We start from the raw sequence: 15638 nt of genomic DNA on the forward strand, positions 1-15638 counted from the left end.
TATGGGAAGTGTTTCAGCATCTATTATTTTGGAACCAGTATAGTAAGGCTGATATGCTATTTTTGTTTAAATTAGGATATTAAGGGATCCCTGGGTGGCGCAGCAGTTTGGCGCCTGCCTTTGGCCCAGGGGGCGATCCTGGAGACGGGGGATCGAATCCCACATCGGGCTCCTGGTGCATGGAGCCTGCTTCTCCCTCTGCTTATGTCTCTGCCTCTCTCTCTCTCTCTCTCTCTCTCTCTCTGTGTGACTATTAAATAAGTAAAAAATAAATAAAAAATAAAAAAATAAATTAGGATATTAAGAAATTTATGGGGTTTTTTTTATTATTTTTGTGGTATTTTCTTTTTGGAGGGTTGGTTTTGCTTTAAAATGATACAAACTGTGGAATGTGATGTGTTCAGTCCTGATGGAAGTAGAACGAAGTGCTCATTTTCTTCCAAGTGGAGAATCTGAATTATTTCCAAACAATGGAAAATTATAAGACACTTTTATTCATGCATTGACATGGGCCTCACTTTTCATTTCTGGGTTTGAAAAAGAGGCTGACAGGCCTCTCCTGAGGCAGAACTGCATAACTTCCAAATGTTCTCTTTCCAATCTGAACAAAGAGAATTAGTGCTGTTCCCTTCTTTAATTTGATTCTTTACAAGAGTTATGTATTTTTCTTGGAAAAGACTTTCAGCACCTTTTCTCTAATCTGTTTTGTTCTGACACCGTAGATTACAGGGTTGAGGGCAGGTGGAATGACTACGTAGAAATTAGCCAAAAGGATGTGGATATAGCGTGGTATATTCTGGCCAAACCTGTGGGTCATAAATGAAAAAAATGCAGGAGTGTAGAAAGCCAGCATGACACATACATGAGAGCCACAGGTGCTGAGTGCTTTGAGCCGGGCATCGTGGGAAGGCAGTCGAAAGACAGCACGAAGAATCTGGACATAAGAAATGACAATAGCTATGATGTCAAACACCAGAATAGAGATGGCACATAAGCCATAGATGATGTTGATCCTGATGCTGGCACAAGACAGGCGGGCAATGCCCATGTGCTCACAGTAAGTGTGAGGAATAATTTGATGTCCACAAAATGGTAACCGTAGGATGAGTAGAACAAAGGGTATGGCAAAAGACAAAGGTCTCAGCAGGATTATCAATGCAATGACGACTACCACCCTGTTTGTCAGCACCAATGTGTACTGAAGAGGGTTACAGATGGCCACATAGCGATCATAGGCCATAGCCACAAGCACAGCTGACTCCATGCCAGTGTATAGGTGGATGAAGAACATCTGGATGAGGCATCCTTCAAAGGAGATTTCTCTCAGGTTGAACCAGAAGATGCCAAGCATCTTGGGGATGGTGGATGTTGACAGGCCCAGATCGATAGATGACAGAATGGCCAAGAAGTAGAACATGGGCTGGTGGAGGCTGCTCTCAGTGTCAATCACAGAAAGAATTATGATATTTCCAAGAACAGCTGTCAGGTACACAGCAAAGAAAGGGAAACCAATCCAGATATGTATATGTTCCAACCCAGGAATCCCCAGAAGGAAGAAAGAGTAGGGATGAAATAGGGTAGTATTAAGTGAGGTCATCTTTCTGGGATATTTTTTATAGTGAAATATATTATAGATAAGTATCTCTTATTCACTGAATAAGACTCATCCTTGCTTAGCACACAGAGAAAATGAAGAATTCAGTGAAACACTTATTCTATCTACCCATCACAGAGACTTGAAAATATATGAAATTGAGTGGCAAAGTGAAGCCACTTGTACTGCATCATAGCCATTCAATTAAATTGAATATTTTTATTCAACCAAGATTGACTAAGTATCTAGTATATATGTGCCAAGTTCTGTGCTAAGACTGATTGCAAAAGACGAGTTAGAGAAGGTTCCTTTTTTCGATGGAACTTAGTTTTAGTGGTTGAAACAGTTAAGCAACTCAATCATTTCAATTAACAAAATAATTGTAAAGATAAAGTTGTTTCCTTGCTACCTAGGTACATGAAATATTTTACCGAAAATCATTTTTATGGTATAGAAAAATTATTTGATTTATGACTATATACATTATGTACAAGATAGGAACATAAACATAATGAGAGTCATTATAATTCTGTATGTACCACATTTCTGAGCTGAACACATATAATGCACTCTTCAAAGAACCTGCAAGTGTGGTAAACCAGAAATTTCTAAGACAATTTTCGATCTATGTAGGCTTCTCACTGTTTAAGTCCCCAAAAACATTTTTCATGCCATAGTCATCTTGTGATCTCTCTTTTCTTGCTGGTGCCAGTATCAGAGAAGGTTTTATTAAAGAAGTTGTATTAAAGAAGTCATATAAAATGTCATTTCAGGATAATCTTCTTAATCCGGGTCTGCTTAAAATGGAACATACATATTCCTCTTCATTCCTGTTCTGATTATAGGTAAATAGAGCCTTGACCCTTAAGTGCTCTCCTGCTGATATCTGTCCAGAAAGAAACACAGATTGACAGGTGGGCACATAAATAATAATATTCAGGTTTATAAACTATCACAAAACTGTCAGGTAAAGTGAGTTAATTTATACACATCACTCCTGGAAATAATCATTCTCTAAGATGTTACAATAAATGCACCTTAATAACTCAAGTACATTGTATCAGAGCTCTTGCTTTCCCTTTTACATACTCTTGATAGATAGATAATAATAGATAGATGGTAAGTAGATAGATGATAGATAGATAGATAGATAGATAGATAGATAGATAGATAGATAGATAGATATCTGCACACACACAGAGAAGGTCTGGCATTTAAAAGTACTCAGTTCAAATAAGAATTACTAATTTTCAGAAAATTACCACCAACAGGAAAGTAGATCTAATCCATACCACTAGGAGGGTATTTCCTTATTAACATGAGAAGTTTGGAAGAACTTGGAGGGCTGAGGTAAAGTGTGTTATTGTGATATATCACCTTTGATGTACTTAACTCCCTTATAGACAGAACTGGGCCTTTCCATTGTTCTTCTGCTCAGTCTTCTGTGAGATTTCTAAGTCCTGTGCAAAGCAGGAATGAGCTATAAACTACATTAGCCAGACGAACTGTATTAGAATAGTATTTCTGGGGATGGAAGCATGTGTCTGTGTATGTCTGTGTGTTGGAAGGGTGCATTGCAGTTTGAGTCTTGGGCAAATTGCTTAAGAAATCCTAGAAAGAAGAGTTTGATCACAGGTACAGGAAGGAGACAGTTACAATAATTAGTCAAGCCAAGCAAATTACTAGATGGAGGATATAGAAGAGATTTCAAGAAAGAAATAAGAACTATATAGAAAACTATCCCTAATTTAAACAGGGATGACTAAATGCAAGGATTGGCTTTTAAACCCAGGGGATTTGGGAAGGGAATGAAGTAGAATCCTATAATCAGATTTATTTTTCTGTGTTTGAGGTTCAGCTAATTTAGAGTGTAGTATATGAGAAATGGCATAATGTTTAGAAGCACACACTAGGAATTAAAGCCAGAGTCTTTATGCCATGTGAATTTGGTTAAATTATTTCTCTTTTTTGGGTCTATGTTTCCTCACCTATGAAATGAGACTAAAATGCTTACATAGCAGAATTCATGCAAGTTTTGCATGACTCAAGATGGGCCATCAAAAAGTATAGTTGCGGGATCCCTGGGTGGCTCAGCGGTTTAGTGCCTGCCTTTGGCCCAGGACGCAATCCTGGAGTCCCGGGATCGAGTCCCGCATCAGGCTCCCAGTGTGGAGCCTGCTTCTCCCTCCTGTGTCTCTGCCTCTCTCTCTCTGTCTATCATAAATAAATAAATCTTTAAAAAAAAAAAAAAAAAAGAAATAGCTGTTTAAAAAAAAAAAAAACAAAAAACAAAAAGTATAGTTGCAATTACTCATGAATCTATTGATAAGAACACAATAAAGTAGAAAGCTACAGTGGAAGTGGTTCCAACTTATCTCAGGCCTTCAGATAATCCTTACATCAGGGGTCAGCAGACTAAATCCTGATCCTCACTTTATCTGCATACAAATATTTTGATAGGGTTTCTAACATTTACAATAAAGTATATCTGATTACCCTATCCATAATAGCATTACTACCCGGAGACCAAACCATTCTAAGAGGATTAGTACTACTTTTAGTTGGGAGAAAGTAGCAAGTGTTTTGGTGTATTTTACTAGGTTGTAATTAGTGAGAGATAATTTCTGAATAGCTTAAGGTAAGTTTCATTATTGTTCTCTCTCTGTGTCAAAAATGCACCCAGGATGAGGACATTTATCCAACCTTTAAACTAGATTAGGGGACGCCTAGTGGCTCAGCGGTTGAGCATCTGCCTGTGGCTCAGGGCATGATCAAGGAGTCCTAGGATCCAGTCCCACATCAGGCTCTCTGCATGGAGCCTACTTCTCCCTCTGCCTATGTCTCTGCCTCTCTCTGTCTGTCTCTCATGAATAAAAAAATGAATAATCTTTAAAATAAATAATAAACTAGGTTAGAAGGGATTGAAGGAGAGATAACAGTGAGCAAAGAGACAGAACACATGAAAAGAAAGAACCTTAATAGATTAGTAATTAGATAGGCTCCAGGTCAATGAAGAGCTCTATGCACAGAAAGAATGGCAGAGGCGTTAAAAGATTTAAGGTCTGTGTGCAGAGATGGTATAAGGATGTATTAGAAATGAAAGCAGTAGCTGCTCATGTGCACATGAGAGATTATGCCAACACATTCTTACAGTCAGTCCTCTCATCCCCTCCCTTTAGTCAGCAAGTTTTCCTACCGTCCCCTGCCCCCACGCATCCTATCATCATCTACCAATCTCCCTTGTGCTCACCAGGCCACAGATAAGAATCCATACTTCTAAGGCATTACTTGCCAGCCAGGGACTCCTGGAGAAGTTAGCAAATCTCCCTTAGCATCCTTCTGAGCTCCATTTGCTTTGGTGGGAAGATTTTTTTATACTGTTGCCACAGCCTCTAGAGTGAGAACTTTGTCTGTCTTGGAACTCCTTGGGGGATAGTGGGGGCTACAAAGCTCTGAGATCTGGATTAACTCCTTTTCTAGTGTTAAGTGAATTAGTAGAACAGAATCACCAGACACTGAGAGACCATATCCTGATTCTGGACCTTGACTCCCAAATCTAGAATTAATATATATCCAGGAGGATAATTATTATTATTTTGGTCTTGTAAAATATGTAAAAACCATAGATTGTGTGTCTTGTAAAATTTTTCAACATTTTTTCCAACAGGGTTCCTGGAATTGGTTTTAGGCTATTAGTTCTGAACTCCTCAAAGCAGGGGGGCGGGGGGGGGGGGGAGATGCCATTGGTCCAGGCCCCAAATATATATAAACTGATGATTGTATTAAATTTGTGAAAATCTTCTTAGTATTGTTAAAAAAGATCTGTTCAACCCATAAATCTGAAGTTTTATGTTTCTTTAATTTTGAAGTTACTTTTTCAAATATTTCACCTCTTCATTTATTATTTCCCTCCTTCTAAAATTCATTACATATGCTTTTGGCAATTCTACATAAATCTTTCAATATATTCCTTTTTTTTCATTTTCTTATATTCATTAGTGATAATTTCATAATTTCTTTATGACATATATAACTGTGTGTGTGTGTGTGTGTGTGTGCTGTTCAGTGATCTTACATGCAGAATTTTATATATATTGATTAGATCAACTCTATTAAAGTGTCTTTTTGTTCCAAATAGTCTTTATAGGAACTTAATTATGTGGAAGTTGCATTTGTTTCCTACTGCTGCCATAATAAATTATCACAAATTTAGTAGCTCAAAACAACACAAATTTATTATCTTATAATTCTGTAAGTTAGAAATTCAAAACATGTATCACTGGGCTAAAAATCCAGATGTCAGCAGGCGAGAATCCTTTTCAGGAAACTTTAGAGGTAAATCTTTTTTCTTGACTTCTAGAGGCTGCCCACATTCCTTGACTGCATGCCTCCTTCAGTCTTCAAGACTGGCAATGGCTGTTGTCAGTCCATTTGGGTTGCAATAACAGAACACCATAGATTGTGTGGCTTTTAGATGGCTGCCTTCTTGCTGTTTCTCCCCAGGGCCTTTCTTCATTAATCCCATCACAAGGGCCCCACCCTTGGGACCTAATCTGACCCTAATTACCTTCAAAGATCCATCTTCAAATACTATGATGTTGGAGGTTAAAGCTTCAATGTATGAATTTGGCAGGGGAGGGGGAGGGCATGAGCATTCAGTCCATAAGGGTGCCCTGAACTTGCAGGTGTGTCTGAGCCAGTGTCTTAACTAGTGCTGGCTGCACAATAGGAGAGACCCAGTATGAAGCAAAGGTGCTTGGCCCTTTGTTAAAAATACAGGGAAGAAAAGAGCTTTCATTTTTCTTCCATGGTTTCTCTTTTAATCAATGATGGTGTTTCCCATTTTCTCTTTTATCTTGCTCTCTTTTGGGCTTGGGGAAAACCTATGGGGTAGGTGCAGACATGCACAGGTGTACAGGGTTATTGTCCTGTGAATTGGCGAGTTGGCTACAGGTGTGGATAGGATTGGGGTCAGGAGCTCTGAGCAGGACTAAGGTAGCAAGTAGCCAAGTAAGCATCTTGGGAATATATGGAGGGTAATAGCGGGTGAGAATGTATGAGTCAGGCTTCAAACCCCAGCACCTGCCCCATTTTCATGTCAGATTCCAATCGCAGAACATAAATGTGAAGATAAGATGGTTTAAAAAATTCAAGACAACATTAAAGCCCAAGTATGGCAGAGATTAAACGTCAAGTGTAGGGCCCCCTTTTGAAGGAGGGTTCTAAGTGCTGCAGTGATCACACACTCATGAAGAGCCTAATGGTATTAACTAAGCCTCTACTAGCCTAACTTTTGAGATATATTGGTTAGTAACTGGGCAAAAAAGAAAGCAAAAGGACTGTACCTGCACCAATCAAGTTTTTATTTTTCATAGAATAAGGATTGACTTGAAATACCCAAGACACAGTATTAGAATCTGCTTAAAATTATTGATTTACAAGATTTACAGGGTTCCACTACCAAATTTTATGTTAATTTTGCCTTTTGGTTGTAACTCAAAATGTAAGCACAATGTTAAATATCCATAAAAAGAATTGAAAGAGTACATGATTACATTTGAGGTTAACTCTGAGTGAGAAGTAGGCTGGTGCCATAAAAGAGAGGGAACAACTGAAAAATAAATGGGAAACCGAATTCTCAGGTTAAATTGTCTGACCGACAATTAACGTATCTCAGCAAATTGTTAGAGCTACAAGTAGAATAGCAGTGATCTGGCTTGAAAGCCCTGCTCTTGAACACATAATTATACTGTCCCCCAAAATGATGATGTGGGAAGGTGAGAGAATGACCTGTATCAGTCATCCTAAGCTCTAACACAGAGCAAGGAACTAAAAGGTTAATGGAGACTTGCAAAGTGACCAAGTGATCAAGAAACCTTACTTTTTCATGCCTTCATTTCCTTAAAAGTCATGGCTTTCTATTCCTGTCTCAGGACCAGATTAGAAACTAGTATCTTCAGAGACCTTGTGTTTTTCACAAAACTGGTTCCATGAGATTTTCTTTTTAAATATTTTCATCTGTTTATATATTTTATTTTTTTTTTGTTTTTTTTGTTTTTTTTGTTTTTTTTGTTTGTTTTGTTTTTTTTGTTTATATATTTTAGAGAGAGTATGTGAGCAGGGAAGGAGTGAGGAGAGGCAGAAGGAGAGATAGAATCCCAGGCAGACTCCCTGCTGAGCGTTGAGCCCCATGGGGGGGGGGGTTCAATCCCAAGACCCTGAGATCATACCCTGAGCCCAAACCAAGAGTTGGACATTTAACAGATTGAGCCACTTAGATGCCCCCTAGGGGATTTTCTATTGAAAGCTTCCCCCTGGCAAAGAGCAGCATCCTCATAAAGACTGAACAGGTTGAGACAAAAAAGAGACAGTATTGCATCCTTGTACTCAGTGTGGTGAGTCTTTCCCATCTCCCAGCTCACATGGCATCCTCATGTCACAGTGATGGCTGAGGGGAAAAAGAGAAATAGGAAGAGACATGAAGTAAGTTTCAGAGAAAGAAGGCTAAGACTGATGCTTAGAGAAGGAGATCATATTAGGAAAAACCTCCTAAAAAGTTTTAGTGAAAGAATTTGGATTTTAGCCTAAATCCATTCAATGTGCATTTTAGAAAAATCAGTCTGTCGGATATCTAAAGAATGATGGACAACTAGTATCTTTGGAACATGGTTCAGTGTTTTAAGAGAATTATCTAAAATTAAGGGTTTCATTCTTAAAGGTTTATTTACACTTATTATTTCTGTTTTCTAGGTGAAGAAACTGAGGTATATCAATGTGACAGTTCTTGTGCAAGCATGCACAGCTACTAAGTAATACTTTCTTTACTTTCTTTCAACTCTAGAGTAAGTCATGAAGCCAGGTTTCAGCACAATTAACCTGACTGCAGAGCTCGTGCTCTCAGGCACTGGCAAGTGCTGTGACTTAATCAACCCAAGAAATGATGATTGGTACTGATTTTCATGCTATTTTTTTTTTATTTTACTTATGATAGTCACAGAGAGAGAGAGAGAGAGAGAGAGGCGGAGACACAGGCAGAGGGAGAAGCAGGCTCCATGCACTGGGAGCCCGATGTGGGATTCGATCCCGGGTCTCCAGGATCACGCCCAGGGCCAAAGGCAGGCGCTTAACCGCTGCGCCCAGGGATCCCTCATGCTATTTTTAGAAATAGAATCAAGAGTGTTTTTTGTTTTTGTTTTTGTTTTTGTTTTAACAGGTGGAGAAAGAAAATGGATGTTGCTCCTAATTCTGAGTGGACCCACTGGTTACATGGTAATGACATTTATCAAAATTAAACAACAGGGAAAGTAAGATGAAGTTAAAGCTAGAGTTTGGTAGAGGCAGGGCTGGGAATTCAATTTTAAAAATGTTTTATTTGTAATATTTGGCAAAAGAAAAGTGAAAGCAATTGCCAGAAGGAATTTAATTTTGAGAATCTGAATTTGATAAAATACCGAGGGTTGGGAATTATTATTTCGAGTTCTTCATTATAAAGATAGTTATTAAAGCAATGTATGTGAATGAGATTGTTCCTAGAGATCAAACTGGATGAGAAATAACAGTAGCTAAAGGTGATGGTTAAGGTTCACCAACAGTTAATGAATGGTCAGCAGAAAAAGTGTCTAAAGGAAGATGAAAAAAAAAATAAAGGAAAATGAGAAGATGAAACTAGAGAGGTGGAAAAAAAATCAGAAATGTTCAATATCACAGCATTTATCTTTCTGCAGCTTACAATAATGAAGTTACAGTCTACATTTTCACCTACAGATATCAGGATATAAGACCATGTTGACATTTACAAGGAAGCATTTGATCTTGCTATTAAGAAGAGGTATGTACATGTGATCAGAATGTCATAATTTTGAGAAATCCTACTCTGTATTAATTTTAAGAATAGACTGCATGATTATATTAAAATATTGATATAGATTTTCTTTCACTGATTGTAGGATAGTTCTGTGAATTTATTTATAGAAATTTGTTTTTCTTGCATATGCTTATTTATAAACACTGCATCAGATTATATAGAGCATTTTTTTATTACACATGATTGCACAGGCCTCAATTTTAAAATGTCTCAGAACAGTTTCTGACACATAAAAAAAAAACATTCTGTAGTATTTATTTAACCAAAGAGTAATGCATACGTTATCATGAAACTATTAACAAGAAAATTAGAGAATGAATTAGTCTGATCCAGGAATTCTTTATAGCCATTAATTATTTAGTCTTAACCATTAATCTTTATTTATTAATACCAATCATTTTAAAATTATTAATCATTTAAATATTAACTTAATATAATAGACTCTGGACATTTGGCAAGTGGTTTACATTTTATTTTTATATTTTAAAGATTTTATTTATTTATTCATGAGAGAGACACAGAGAGAGAGAGGCAGAGACACAGGCAGAGGGAGAAGCAGGCTCCATGCAGGGAGCCCGACACGGGACTCAATCCTGGGACTCCAGGATCACACCTTGGGCTGAAGGTGGTGCTAAACCGCTGAGCTACTGGGGCTACCCAATGGTTTACATTTTAAATTAGATACAGAGATGTAAGGATGAGTGACACCTGTAATCATGCTGTAATACAGATTGGTATTAGATTTTGTAGGAACACAGAAGAGATCATGTCACCAACACCTTGTGTATGGATCTGGATTATGTCTTGAAGGATGCTTTTCAAAAATTGTTTTGTTTGAACTTTTCTCCATGAGAAGCTTAGACAGAACACTGATATTTTTTTATCAATTCAAACAGAAGGGAGTCAAGGAGAAAATATCGGGGTATTCCTATGGTAACATCAAATGGATAAAATATCTTGGGGAAGGAGTAAAAGTTCAAGATGGCTTAAGCATAATCTTGTACGTATCTTGGATTGAGAATATAAGAACCAAGATGACTAGACTAGTAACCTTTCCTTCAACACATCCATTTCATTGTAACTTTGCTCCATTTAAACTTTTGTAGAAGAAGAAGAAGAAGAAGAAGAAGATCTTGTCAACAGGGTTAGACTATCCTTACTATTCTGTCTCACTTTTATATATTTTTATATATTCACATTGCCCTTGGGGTTTTACAAAATTTATTCTTTAATAGTTATTTAAGAAAAACTACTTAATGTCCATAGGAGCATAAAGATAACTGCAGAGAAATCAGATCTTGTTCCTTTCTCCATATTTCCTATTTCTACTCTTGGTTTCTGTGTTCTTTGTCTATATTTTTCTTCTACTTGGTTTTTTCCTACCACTTTCTGGATACTTACCTAATATTATCTAATACTGTGTCATATAGAATATAATTGAATGACCGGGGAGACTAATTTCCCTTATTTTATTTGCAATCACAGAATATAGTACCATTCTGTCTCTCTTAGAAAAGCCAGAGATAGCTTATTGTTACCCTTTGCAATCAGATCTACAACTAGTGCCTTAAGTAAATTTCCCATCAACTGAGAAACTGTTGCATTATGAATACTGCAAAAAAAGGAAGAGTTTGCTGATTTCTTTTGCTGATTTCCACAGAAAAACTTACCTCTGGGTACTGAATCCTACTTTTACTCCTCTTATCCATTATCAATCATACCTTTTAAAAATACTCCTAATTTCACTGTACTAACATAACTTTGTGGAAATAGCCTCTGTTCCTATTGAAACCGCCAGAGGATCTCTTGCTCTTGGCTTTGCTTCTTCTTGTTTCCCATCCATATTCTTTTTTTTTTCACTTGTTTTTATTGAAGTTCGATTTGCCAACATTAAGCATAACACCCAGTGCTCATTCCATCAAATGCCCTCTTCAGTGCCTGTCACCCATTACCCCAACACCCCCGCCCTGCCCACCTCCCCTATCACAACCCTTTGTTTGTTTCCCAGAGATAGGAGTCTCTCATGGTTTGTCTCCCTCTCTAATTTTTCTCCCATCCATATTTAACTGCTTATTCCATACCTCGCTTATCACATTCTTCTGGGTATTTGCCCCTCTATATCAATGTCTAGATAATACACTGATTTTCATGCTGAAAATGAGGTCACCATTAGCATTGCCACCAAGGAATCTTCAAATGATCAGAAGAGAGGCTTCCCTCAATCCCCTCCCCCCAAAGGTTTTATTTATTTATTTAAGAGAGAGAGACTGGGTGAGTGAAAGAGAGAGAGAGCACAGGTCCATGGGGGAGAAGGGGAAGAAAGAGAGGAAAAAGCGGACTCCCTGCTGAGCAGGGAGCCCATGGGGTGGAGCGGGGCGGGGAAGGGGGTGACTCCATCCCAGGACTCCAGGATCATGACTTGAGCTGAAAGCAGACACTAACCGACTGAGCCACCCAGGTACTCCAGAAGACATACTTTTTACTATAAAATAATTGCACACATGAATGAGTATATATTTTGGAAATAACCTATCAAATGCTATACAAGCTACATGAAGACATATAATAAGGGTTTAGGGAACTTCAAAAATGATTGAACTATCATGTGTCTAATTATCCACTATTCCTAATTGTTTTCTCTCACTAGTTCTTTTATTAACATTTTGACCTGTGTCTTCAACTCTAAAGTCACAATTCCCTTAGCTAAAAATGAGAAATACTAACAAGTTTTATTCAGATAGGTGTTGTGATTTTTAAAAAGATTGTAATTTGTGTTTGTACATGTGTGGAGTATTGTGTGTGTGTGTGTGTCTGTGTGTATGTGGTTGTAGTACCTACAGATGCATAGGTAAAACACATCTTTTCCTTTATTTCCATTTGCTAATTTTCTTCCTAACTTAATTTCCCAGACCTTTCATTGAAAGCATTTTAAACTTCTGATAAGCTACTTACTCTTTGATCATTAGATAAGTTATATGTAAAATAAATAAAATTAATGTTCTTCTTGAAGGGCTTTTTTATTTAAATATTGGAGATGATTTTTGCATAGAATCTGACAAAAAGCCTTGTAAATAATAGGCAGCACCACAATAACTGGTATTTGATGTTGCTGTTTTCACTATTATTCCCAATTATATTTTGTAATAATAATTACTAAATACTAAAAGAAGGACCAATTTAACTAATTAAAATATTTTTAATATTTTGGTATATATTTTGTTGAATCTAGGTGTTTATTGTATAGTTATTATTCATTCTGTGTTTTAATCCCAGAGTGTTCTTAATCGACTGGAGTCGATTTCCATCACTATATTTAGAAGCTAGCAGAATACTAAATTGGTCAAAATTGAAGGGGGTGTCTGTTGGTGATGATGGTGATAATGAGAAGAAGTAGCTAATTAAGTGTCTTCTATTATCTTTAGGTCTCTAGCAGTATAGAAACTATCTGGTGACTTGTAGATTGGGTCAGCATGCATTTCTGAAGATTTATTACCAAATAGAATGTTCCCTCCCAATAACACCCAATTCCACCTCTTTTCCTTCTTGTTGCTGGGGATCCCAGAAATGGAAACACTGCATCTCTGGATCGGCTTTCCCTTTTGTGCTGTGTACACAATTGCACTCATTGGGAACTTCACTATTCTGTTTGTCATCCAGGCTGAGAGCAGCCTACACCAGCCTATGTTCTATTTCCTGGCCATGTTGGCTACTATTGATTTGGGTCTGTCCACAGCTACCATCCCCAAGATGCTTGGAATCTTCTGGTTCAACCTCAGAGAGATCATCTTTGGAGCTTGCCTCGTGCAAATGTTTTTCATTCACAGCTTCACACTTATGGAGTCAGCTGTCCTGTTGGCAATGGCTTATGACCGCTACGTGGCCATCTGCAACCCACTTCGATATAGCACCATCCTCACCAACAGGGTTGTTTCTGTGATTGGTGTTGGTGTGTTAGTGAGGGCATTTATTTTTGTGATTCCTTTTGTATTTCTGATTTTGCGATTGCCCTTCTGTGGGAATCGTGTCATTGCCCATACCTATTGTGAACACATGGGTCTTGCTCGTCTCTCTTGTGCCAGCATCAAGATCAATATTATTTATGGCTTATGTGCAATTTGTAATCTAGTATTTGACATCATAGGCATTGCCCTTTCTTATGTTCAGATACTGCGAGCTGTTTTCCGTCTTCCTTCTCGTGAAGCCCGACTCAAATCCCTCAGCACGTGCGGTTCTCATGTTTGTGTAATTCTTGCCTTCTATACACCGGCCCTCTTTTCCTTTATGACACATCGCTTTGGCCATAATGTTCCCCGCTATATCCACATACTCCTGGCTAATCTTTATGTTGTAGTGCCACCAATGCTCAACCCTGTCATATATGGAGTCAGGACCAAGCAGATCTATGACCGGGTGAAGAAACTATTATTACAGAAACCATGAAAGGAAAAAGAATGACACCTAATACATGTGTAGTTCAATATGACATTGTATGAAACTTAAATCAGAGACATACCTTTTCATAAAAATTCTGTTAAAATATGTATCTATGTTGGCTCTATTCTTTCAGTATTGAAATGCATTTAATTTCCATCTGCTGTTAAGGCCACTTCCCAATATACATTGCTACATCTTCATCCCATAAAAATTCATTTAGTAGGTCATGTCTCTTTATTCATTTCAATATCTGATATTTATTTGTCAAAGTTTTTTTTTTAAGATTTTATTTATTTACTCATGAGAGACACAGAGAGAGAGGCAGAGACACTGGCAGAGGGAGAAACAGGCTCCATGCAGGGAGAGCACCACGGGACTCGATCCCGGTTCTCCAGGATCACGTGCCCTATGTCAAAGTTTTGAATGCATCCATTTTCACTAGATTAGTTGATGTTTCATGGATCTTCTTTCTTCTCCGAATATAATCATTTTCTGACTGTATTTTCACAACTGCAGGCAGCTGGGGATAAAATAGTCACTATTCCACTTTCTCTGACTTTATGGAATTTATGGAGTTTAAATTTAGTCATCAAACTGAACTTATAAACATTCATCATTTTTCTTTCAGCCTCTTAATATCTCGATAACTAGATTTGTCTCTATTTACAAATATCAAAGAATTTATACTCAAAACAGTCTGACAATTTTTATATTTTAAATACGCTACAAATTTTATGCACATTTAACATAATTATTTTTTCTATTAATTAAATCTCGTATTTACTATCTTTTACTTCAACCTGAGACACAGATCTTACACAACAAAGATTTTCCTCTTTAGAATTTTCTAACCATGGCTGTTAAATCTCATATACTTTGCTTTGATTTTATTCATAATTTTACGGTTACTTTTGCCATTGTCCCACAGATGCCCATGCAAATTATCAAATTTTAATATAAACAAGCAGTCTTTCTACTTTCTATTCATAAAGGATCTTTAAAAAATGCAGTCCTTTTTCTACTTTCTGAAATATACTATTGTTGGTTTAATTCTCTCTTATAAACTCTAAAACTTATACACATGAAGTTATTGTTTCAGAAAGTCAATATTCATTTAAATGTTTCCAAATATTTACTATTTCTTTGTTATCCATTCCTTCTTGCATCTTTACTACTTCATCTGTAAAGATTTCACTCATGCCTGAAGAATAAACTTAAATATTTCCTCATTACAACTTTTATGGTAGTGAGTTTCCTTTTCTTTGCCTAAAAATAACTTTGTTTCATCTTAGTTTTAAAGTTATTTACAGGATTCAGAGTTATAAATTAACAGTGGATCTCTCAGCTTTATAGAAATATGATTGACAAATAAAAATTGTAGTTTGTACAATGTGATTTTTTAAATATATATATATATATATATATATATATATATATATATATATATAAATGATTACACCATCAAGTTATTTAACAAATCCATCACCTCACATAGTTAACTACCTTTCATATTTTGTGGTGAGAAAACTTAAGGTTTACTCTAGCAAATTTTAAGAATACAATACAGTATTATTAACTATAGTTGACATGCTGTACGTTAGATCCCCAGCACCTATTCATCTTATAATTGAAAGATTGTACCCTTTATCAAGTGTCCTCTCTTTCCCCCCCCTCCCTAACCACCATTTACTCTCTGGTTCTGTGAGATTACTTTTTTAGATTCCATATAAAAATGAGACCATATAG

General features: G+C 36.9%; 2 protein-coding genes across 2 annotated transcripts; one reads left to right on the plus strand and one right to left on the minus strand.

The window, feature by feature from the left end:
• Window positions 1–655: 655 nt before the first annotated feature.
• LOC140615290 (olfactory receptor 52E1-like) lies at window positions 656–1597 on the minus strand. Its single transcript, XM_072795205.1, has one exon. The coding sequence runs from the start codon at window positions 1595–1597 to the stop codon at window positions 656–658; it is 942 nt and encodes a 313-aa protein (XP_072651306.1).
• An 11362-nt stretch (window positions 1598–12959) lies between these two features.
• LOC140615530 (olfactory receptor 52E2-like) lies at window positions 12960–13898 on the plus strand. The gene has a single exon (XM_072795398.1). The coding sequence runs from the start codon at window positions 12960–12962 to the stop codon at window positions 13896–13898; it is 939 nt and encodes a 312-aa protein (XP_072651499.1).
• The last annotated feature ends 1740 nt before the right edge of the window (window positions 13899–15638 follow it).

The sequence above is a fragment of the Canis lupus genome, chromosome 23 (assembly GCF_048164855.1).
Source record: "Canis lupus baileyi chromosome 23, mCanLup2.hap1, whole genome shotgun sequence".
In the NCBI taxonomy this organism is placed as follows: Eukaryota; Metazoa; Chordata; class Mammalia; order Carnivora; family Canidae; genus Canis; species Canis lupus.

What these genes read in the sequence shown, in the direction of transcription:
- LOC140615530 (XM_072795398.1), top strand. Translation starts at nt 12,960, where the DNA reads ATGTTCCCTCCCAATAACACCCAATTCCACCTCTTTTCCTTCTTGTTG.
- LOC140615290 (XM_072795205.1), bottom strand. Translation starts at nt 1,597, where the DNA reads ATGACCTCACTTAATACTACCCTATTTCATCCCTACTCTTTCTTCCTT.